Genomic DNA, 9,718 nt, shown 5'->3' on the forward strand with positions numbered 1-9,718 from the left:
TCATGAAGGCATGGAATCTTTTAATATTTTCATTTTCTCTGGAAAGACCAAAGAAAGTTTTGATAATATATAGTAAACTTGAGCTCATAAAACACCTCTGGGAATCTGCTTTATGAACAGGCGATAATAGTGTTGCTGTATGTATATATTTTGACCAAACTCTGGGAGGCAGTGGAAGACATGAGGGCCTGGTGTGCTCTGGTCCATGGGGTCACGAAGAGTCGGACACAACAACTAAACAACAAATATATATATATATATACTTTTTCTGCTTTCATCATTTTAGTGCTAGTATGCATAGTATCTTTTCATCTTACTTTATTTCTAAGACTTGCAAACATGTTTTATAAATTACTGATATATTTTCTTTACAATATACCGGTACATTTGAAACTAATCAGAATTAAGTTTGTGCCAAATTGTCTTTTCTACTCTGTGTGCGCACAACTTTCTATTTGACCTTTCTTTGAAAGGGACACTGGTACAAACCTGATGAAGTGGCTTTGATCCACAAAAGCTTGTGTATTGTATGATAATTTTTAGTGATTTATAAAGGTATCCCCTACTGCAGTGGTCCCCAACCTTGGGTCTCCAGATGTTCTTGGACTTCAACTCCCAGAAATCCTGGCCAGCAGAGGTGGTGGTGAAGGCTTCTGGGACTTGTAGTCCAAGAACATCTGGAGGCCCAAGGTTGGGGACCACTGCCCTACTGTATTCTCGAAGGCTTTCATGGCCGGATCTGATGGTTGTTGTGGGTTTTCCAGGCTGTTTGGCCGTGTTCTTAAGGTTTTTCTTCCTAACGTTTCACCAGTCTCTGTGGCCGGCATCTTCATCTCTGTGGCGGGCATCTTCTTCTCTCCCCCTTATCACAACAATACAGCCACAACAAAAACACGCTGATCACCATAATCACTCAATCTTCTGAAAAGGACAAAAGCTATTCCCACAGCTATAAATATTCAACTATCCAACAAGCTGCAAGAGAGCACAGAATTCTGACTCCTGTCCTCTGAAGATGCCGGCCACAGAGACTAGTGAAACATTAGGAAGAAAAACCTTAAGAACACGGCCAAACAGCCCGGAAAACCCACAACAACCATCGTATCCCCTACTCTTGCATTTGTATTACATTTTGTATTGACTTCACAACTCCTTTTTATTTTAATAAAATATAACAATTAGTCTTTAAAGTGCCACCGTTTTTTATCTTTTATTTTATTTGTACATTACTATTATTATTTATCCTTTAGGTTTTGCCAGATATGCTTGCACAGACTGACACGGCTATCTCTTCTAAACCTCCAAACCAGTTGAACAATCAAAGCCTCTGGCAGCTTAGACTAGCTCGGCCTTCCGCAGCAAGTCCACATCTCCTAGGAAACAAGGTAGTAAACTTTGGGCTGGGTGGCGGGTTGGTAAACAAGGCATCAAATGAATGGACACGGAAGTCCTCCAGTCAGGCTTCACTGCTTTTCTTGGGCCAGTATCAATTACCACAAGCAATCCAATCAGAGGGGAAAGGTGTGGGCAGGAGAAGAAATTCAGGAGAGAGACCAACCTACGTATTCCAAACTGAACCAGCCAGCGTCCGTGGTTTCAGGTAGAGGCAACAGGATACAGACAATACAGGTAAAATATTTTTCCTCCCTCACTAATGTGGATTGGCTCAGGCTGGCTAATTTATGTCAGTATCATTCCGATTTTTACCTATTCGCATTAAAAGCATTAGCAACGTTTAAAGTTGGCGCATTTAGAAAATTGTTGGTGGAACAGATGGGGGGATGCCAAAAAAGCTGTTTCTAATGTCACCAATTCATGATAAAACGTTTGTGAACAATTACAGATATTTACCTATTCTGTTCTTCTTGAGAAGGAACCTGTTCCACCCCTACTGGGCACAAACAGGTGGGTTGTTTGGGAATCACAAAAGTTGCCATCAGAATTCTTTTAGCATCTATCAGGATCAAATTATGATGATGATTTATATATATAAGAATCTTAGAACTGGAGAGTTGGAAGAGACCCTATAGATCTTGGAGTCCAGGCCCTGTCAGGGAGGCATAGTAGAAAATCAAAATTATTGAACAGACATTTATAAAAGCAGTAAACACTAGATTAAAATACGATCAGATTGAAACACAATAGAATGTAGAATCTCAGTGTCAATAATCCCTTAGTAATTTCAGGAACATAAGAACACATGATCCTGTGTTTAGAATACTCCCAGCAGCAGCAGCAGCACTACAACCCATTTCCTATCCTTTCTTTCTCTCTGAAGGTCAATCATACGTCTGTGGGAAAATCAAATGCAAATTTCTATCCAGAGATGGTTTTGCATGAAACTTTCATTATGCTGCTGCAATCCTTCATTCCTGCATTTTATAGATTCACCCAGATCCTCTCATCTCCCAGCCTTTAAACTTTCCTTGGCTTCCCACTGCTTACACCATCTTTATTTTCCTTTTCACACACAAACTTGTTAAGGAATAAAACACAGAATAACCACACACTACCACACACTCTCTACAGAAGGTTGAAATTCTAGTTTTATACCACGGCTTTTCAAAGAGATATGATGAGGTAGTTGCAAAACCCTTTCTAAAAGTTCATTAAAAAGCATTCCAACCTTTCTTTTTTGAAAGAATTCTCTGTGCACTATCCACAGGGTGCATTTGTTTATACATTTGTTTTTAAAACATTATCTGTTAGATGTCCTTTCTGGCTTATATAAGTAACACTCTGTGTGTGTGTGTGTGCGCGTGCGCGCACGTGTGTGTATGTGTATGTGTGTGTGTGTACGCATGCACACGCGCACACACACATTCTATGGTGTACTTCTAAATTTAGAATAATAGGTGCTTATCATTATTGACCTACAGCCATCCCCCCTGACTACAACAGTTCCAAAATGCAGGCAGCTGGATAGATACATAGCAACACATGAAGAGCCAGTCTTTTGTAAAGCTAGTAGCTCTTAACTGTCTATTTGAGGCCAAAGTAGCCTCAGGCACGCTGAATTACAACAGGGACGGTTAGCAAGAATATACTGTTCCCAGGAAAATCTGTTTCTTTCCCATCTATTATGAGCATTGTAGCTAAGCCCAGAGGAAACAGGGAAAAACCTGCCTCCACTTTAGCAAATAGAGCTCTAGTGAAGCTTGTTGTTTTCTGTGGGTAGGGTTGCTAGTGCTTCCTGGAATGTCCTTGGTAGCAATTTGTTCGGTAGAAATTAATGCTTATCTTTGTGCCATTTAAAAATTAATCTGGTAAATTTACAGTCTTCCTTCCCTCACTTCAAAGGCTTACATTTTCTTAGAAAGAAATGAAAGAGAGAGGGAGAGAGTAACCATTTAAAAGTCAGTAGTAAATGTAATAGATATATTTTTCTATGTCAGAAACACATTCCATAATCTCTGCCCACAAATCTCATATCAGCTTTGCAGTACCTCCAACCTATTTTTTTTTCCAGATGCCTGGCACAGCAAGACACGACCGGGAGATGGCAATCCAGGCCAAGAAGAAACTGGCGCAAACCACAGATCCAGTCGAGCGGCTGCGCCTTCAGTGTCTGGCAAGGGGTTCTGCGGGCATCAAAGGCCTTGCTAGGTAAAATGAGCATATGAGGTAAAAGATTAAGCCAATTCGTGGTCGCGCATAGGGCAGGCAGTTAATGAAGCATAGCAGCCAGCATATGGCAACTTCCTTCTCCTGTTTCAAAAGCTGCTCAGATGTTGATAAGATGTGCCAGCTTTGCACAGTGGGGAGAGGGAGGGCAGAATAACTTACCTGAACCTGGTACAGACTGTATGGACCTCATTCTACCCGGCTGAACTCACTTTACAACTCCTGCTTTTCTTAGAAGAAAAGAGAAGAAAGATCAGGATAGCCATAGGCCCCAAGTGGATGCTGTGGCGTGAGAGGGACACAGGGTTCAGATACGTATATATTCGATATGTTCGAATTGTGCTTGTGTGCATATGTTTTAAGAATAGTCTGTTTGGAGAGCATGGTTTGTGGCCCTTCCCCCTTGATTCAAATGGTTTTGGTTTTTGTTGTTGTCATTTAGTTGTTAAGTCGTGTCCGACGCTTCATGTCCCCATGGACCAGAGCATGCCAGGCCCCCCTGTCTTCCACTGCCTCCCGGAGCTGGGTCAAATTCATGCTGGTAGATTCAATGACACTATCCAGCCATCTCGTCCTCTGTCGTCCCCTTCTCCTCTTGCCCTCACACTTTCCCAACATGAGGGTCTTTTCATTTTACTACAAGCATTCATCCACCATTCTTCAGCTATTAGTCTGTCAAAAAAGACATAATAGGCACCCCCCCATATATCCAAGATTATTATCAATAACACATATAAACAATGGCAGAGTAAATCCAGTATTAGAAGATAGCAAATAAATGCCTCATACCTGGTGAAGAAAAGTGGTGCCATGAGGTGATCATACTGGGAAGAAGTGTCATTAAGGAGTTGCCACAATGGAAAAACCCCTGTTTTCAATGCCTGCCTTTCTTTTGCTGGTGGGACTGTGAAGCCCGCCTAGTCATCTCTATATAGAGTATATGACTCCTTTTGCAGGAGAAGAGTTGGTAGTCCTTTCGGTTCCCTGGCCTGAACTCATTTAGAATACCAGAAGATTAAACTGGGGTGTGGAATCATGGCTGGAAACAGACTGACAGACTCTGTCGGTGCTCCAAATGGCCACAGCATGCTTCATTACATCAACAGCCCATTTTGTGTGGTGTCTGCTGTTTCTTTACAGTCTTCCGAGGCTGCACCACGTTTTATCCAGGAGAACTCGTCACAGTTGGTTCATAGCTGGTAAAAGGTGCTTCAGGCATATCAGCCCCATAGTTCTCCAAAGACTGGGCTAGAATTTACAGCACCCTGTTTCTCCCACCATTGTGAGCAATGGTCCACAAAAACAACTATCACTTTTCAGTTATCATTAACTACCCAGCATCATTCCTTTATTTGGGTTTATTACCTGTACAGTATTCAGTTCCCTTAGATCAGCCACTTTGTATGTGCTTTTGATAAATAATCACATTTTTTTTTGAAAGATTAAACATTGGACCTCCTTAAATGATGCTCTTGACTGCAATTCAATGGTATCCAACACTAACCGTGCCTGGCTTAGCTCGGCACATGTATTGATTAAGATATCAGAGCATTATGAGCTCTGTTACTACTGATCATATGTTCAGACAGAAAAAATGGCAGGGGAATTATTTGTATTAATCATGAGATGACAGCATTTGTTTTTATAACAAAAAGTTTGATATAAAACTATTCAGGACCTTGACATTTCAAATTTCAGTTGCAAATTGAAATTTGCAGTTCAATCCAAATGAAACATCTGTGTAAAATTTTGAAACAGGAGCAGTCTACAGCTAAGCTCCTTGACTTCTTTCTTTCTTTCTGTTTTCCCACCCTAAATTTTCCTGTTATTCTCATCCATCTCTCCACCTCTGTGATCGTATTCCTCTTCTCTTCACATATTCATGCTTTGTAATCATAGACATTCGTATTTTATATTCATACATAGTCATACTTCATATATACACTGTTCTCTTCACGGTCGGCCTTCCTTTCTCCAGGGTCTTTCACATCATGGACGATGACCGCAACCGGACTCTTGATTTCAAAGAATTTTTGAAAGGCCTTCATGATTATGGTGTACTGGTAGAAAAAGAAGAAGCTGAAAGGATTTTCAAAACCTTTGATAAAGATGGGAGTGGAACAATTGACTTTGACGAATTTCTCCTAACATTAAGAGTAAGCTTCTTTTAAAAACAACAAAACCATTTCCCCATGCCATTGCATTTTAGGAATTATAATGTCCACCTGCCTGGCATCATACTGAATGCACTGGTGCCATGAGGGTACACCTTAGTGGAAAGACTACAGGGTGAGCGACTTGCCGCATGGTTTGTGGGACCCATTTGCTGGATAGCACTACAGGCTTCAAGAGGATAGGTGCCAGCTTCATTGGGTCCTGCCAAGGAAAATGTCTTAATTTCCTGGTTTGGAGTTGTGGCTGTGACAGATAGACAGATACGCCCTTTATTATTATATACTACACTAGTTTATTATTACATCCTTTATTATTATATACTACACTATTATATACAGTGGACCCTTGACTTACAGACGGCTTGACTTACAGACTTTTTGAGTTACAGACTTCTCTGGCCACAAAATTTAGGTTTGACTTGCAGCCTGAGAATTGGCTTACAGACCAGAAAAAAACCAAAATGGAACAAAAACGGCCTGTTACGGGATTAATCGGTGTTCAATGCACTGTAGGTCAATGGAGACTTGACTTACAGACTTTTTGACTTGAGAACCGCCTTCCAATACAGATTAAGTTCTCAAGTCAAGACCCCACTGGTACTACACCACATTCTATAAGGAAGTCATGAACTCAGCTGGCGACTAAATTAGAATCATTGGTGTTTTATCATCTTGAATTGCTTTATATTGGTCTGTAACAGATTTAAATAGGTTTATCATCTGTACCTGTCCTTAGATTGCCAGATATAGAGCAGTGCAAACATATTTTAATAAGTACTTTATATAGTTCAGCATCACTTAATGAGCTCCATAGATAAGAAATTATCTGTTCCTCATGCTCTGGTTAAATAGTCTGGCTATATAATTGTACCCAGAGCATTGAAACGTTACCTTTTTCACTACAAGTCCCAAAATCCCTTATCTTCCAGGAGATTTCTAAGAGCTGTGATTCAGAAACCTATTTTTTAAAAGCTCTGATTATATCTCTCTAGCTCTCACATCCACAAAACCACAATGAAACCGTATTTACAGTCTTCTTTTTGTGGAACAAAGTATACATTTTTACTCTTCTGTGCTGTGAAACTGTTAAAACAATCATGGAAATTACTGGATTGTGTGGCTGATAGTGTTCTACAAAAAGTGGAAGAATAAGGGGAATTCTCAGAAACGGGGACCATGTTATACCAAGAGTTCTTGATTTCAAAGGAAGCAAACCTGTACATGTATGTTGGATTGCAAGAAAGCCAATTTTAATAAACTCAAGGCAGTGATAAGTAAGGTCGCATGGCAGGAGATCCTAATATAAAAAGGAGTCCAAGATGGTGAGAATTTCTTTAAAAAGCATATTTTAAAAGCATAACTACAGACAGTTGCAACAAGAAAAAGAAAAACAATTGGAAGACAGCAAAAAAAGACCAACATGGTTTCCCAAAAAGCCCAGGGAGGACAAAACAAAAATGGACACCTATAGGCAGTGGAATGAAGGGCAGGCCACCGAAGAAGAATAATCAGGTGGCAAAGAATTGCAGGGATGGTGTTAGGAAGCCAAAAGCTGAAAAAGACCTGAGGTTAGCAAGAGACGCTAAAAGCAACAAACCCCGTCCAACTCCATTATTCTATGATTCTGTCTGCCATTTAGTGTATTTGTGTAATTAAGAAAGGAGAAGTACTGCAAGGGCAGTACTGTAGTGGCATTGGAGAGATGTCGCCAGCAGGTGGCACCTCTAATGACTTTGCTAATGTTTTCCTTTTCCATTTTCTTTAGCCTCCAATGTCAAATGCAAGGAAAGAAGTTGTTATGCAAGCCTTTCGAAAGCTGGACAGAACTGGGGACGGTGTGATCACAATTGAAGACCTACAAGGACTCTACAATGCAAAACATCACCCCAAGTACCAGAATGGAGAATGGTCAGAAGATCAAGTTTTTAGGACTTTTCTAGATAACTTTGATTCACCTTATGATAAAGATGGACAGGTAAGTGAAACATGTAAACACTGACAGAAGAGTGGTTCCATTGTAATAATCAGGTTGTCTACAACCAGCCAATCAGATCTAGTCAAGAAGAATGAAGAGAAAACACTAAAAGCAGTAGAATGTGACGTACACGCTAGGCCATGAAAGCTTGAAATGGAAGACACCAAACTTAACGGTATGGAGTGGGGATCCTACGAAGGCACTTCATTGCATCTGATGAAGTGCATCGTACAGTAGTTCATGAAAATTTACGGCATAAGAAACGTGGAAGTCTTTAAGGGGCCACAAGACTGTTGTTTTTCTGACAACAAACTAACATGGCTGCTTTGCTGGAAATTGATACATGCCATAGTCCCTGCTGCATCCAAGGCTGTGTGTGTGTGTTTTGTTGTGGTATTCTGTGGGGAAGGGGCATATCTCAATTTCATCTTCCAGTACAATATTTTTCACCTGTACCTTTTGATGTTCTGATTCTTCCTGTATCCTTGCCTGTGGCAAAGTGGAGGAGTGATGGATTGCTCATTGGGTGGACATGCCTTCCACCCTCAGGAAGAAGGATGTGTGCCGCCTTTTTTCTTGCGAGTTGAAAGGGGCCTATAAGGCCATGGAGTCATAACCCCTGCATAGTGCAAGAGGTGTTTCACAAATCTGGCTTTTATTTTGAGATTATTCTGCTTCAGATGGAATTTGGAGGTCATCTGATGTTGCCTTTTTATTATAACCTTGCCAAGGTTTCCTACTCTTCTTCCATGATCTAAAATAGCTAGGAGAAGGAAGAAGAATTGGGCACATACTGCCTTTAGGCTGGAACACAAGGAGCCCTTAGGGTTCATTCCTGTCCAGATGTTCCTCTCTGGTGGGGGAAGGAATGGCTTTGGGATGCTGCATGGGGAAATCTCTTTTCATGTCCTCTGCTTGTTTAAGAAGAGGTTCTACCACCAGTGCTACAACCTGACCTCATTAGGCTCCTTCTAAAAAGTCAAAATTCTCTACATGCCCCACAGGAGCCGTTTCCTTTACCAGTTCTTGTATGTATTAATAATACAATAGAATAAATGTGTTCTTTTTCCTTTCATACATCCCCATTTAGGTTACAACGGATGAATTCATGAACTATTACGCAGGCGTCAGTGCTTCAATTGACACCGACGTCTACTTCATTGTGATGATGAAAAATGCTTGGAAGATCTAATTACATGAAATGAGACTGTTTTTCTTTTTGTTGTTGTTGTTTCAAATAGATCTTTAGACTGACATGCTGGGCTTGCATTCTGTGTAATAATAATGTGATTGCATTCCACATAACATCCATGTAGCACCGCATTTATACGACACCCAATTTCAATACATTAGAAGATTTCTGTAAAGGAAGAAATGATACCATTGTCATTGTGCCTGTAGCTGAGCAGGACCAATCTGGAGGTTGTAGGGCACCTTACTTCAGCTAATATCGGTTCCTCAACTGAATAACATGAACAGGAGGCACAGTGGGGAATCAAACTCCCACCTAAACCACTGAGCTATCCAGCTAACTCACCAGCAGGTACAATCCACTGCAAATGCAGAAATCACATGTTGCTCTTTCCTGGAAACCGGCAGTGATAAAGGATGTAAAGATGAAAATGATACAATGTTAGCTCAAGGGACTTTCTTTTTACCTCAGTTAGTTTTCTGTGACTGCTACATTCACAAATGTCCCTCCAGATTTAAGAACTTGTTCTTAGGTTGACTAAAACAATGTGGATGGATTATATCATTTTTTTCACCAGAGTCCAACTTGCTCTGTCAGTAAATGATTACACGGAGTGCTGATACAATGGCTGAATCGCCTGCATGGAAATGTGGAGCAGAATACTGTACAAAATTGTAGCTGGAACTCAGTAGTAAATGTTAGAGGTACAATGTGAATAAAAATTGCATCTACTGACTAACATTGAAGCCAAAA

General features: G+C 40.6%; 1 protein-coding gene across 1 annotated transcript; it reads left to right on the top strand.

Moving 5' to 3' along the window:
• Window positions 1–1,213: 1,213 nt before the first annotated feature.
• Window positions 1,214–9,704, top strand: CAPSL (calcyphosine like). The gene is made up of 5 exons (XM_020795698.3): window positions 1,214–1,629; window positions 3,470–3,606; window positions 5,603–5,780; window positions 7,564–7,773; window positions 8,864–9,704. The coding sequence occupies exons 1-5, from the start codon at window positions 1,432–1,434 to the stop codon at window positions 8,963–8,965; spliced, it is 825 nt and encodes a 274-aa protein (XP_020651357.3). The 5' UTR covers window positions 1,214–1,431; the 3' UTR covers window positions 8,966–9,704.
• The last annotated feature ends 14 nt before the right edge of the window (window positions 9,705–9,718 follow it).

This window comes from Pogona vitticeps, chromosome 2 (assembly GCF_051106095.1).
Source record: "Pogona vitticeps strain Pit_001003342236 chromosome 2, PviZW2.1, whole genome shotgun sequence".
In the NCBI taxonomy this organism is placed as follows: domain Eukaryota; kingdom Metazoa; phylum Chordata; class Lepidosauria; order Squamata; family Agamidae; genus Pogona; species Pogona vitticeps.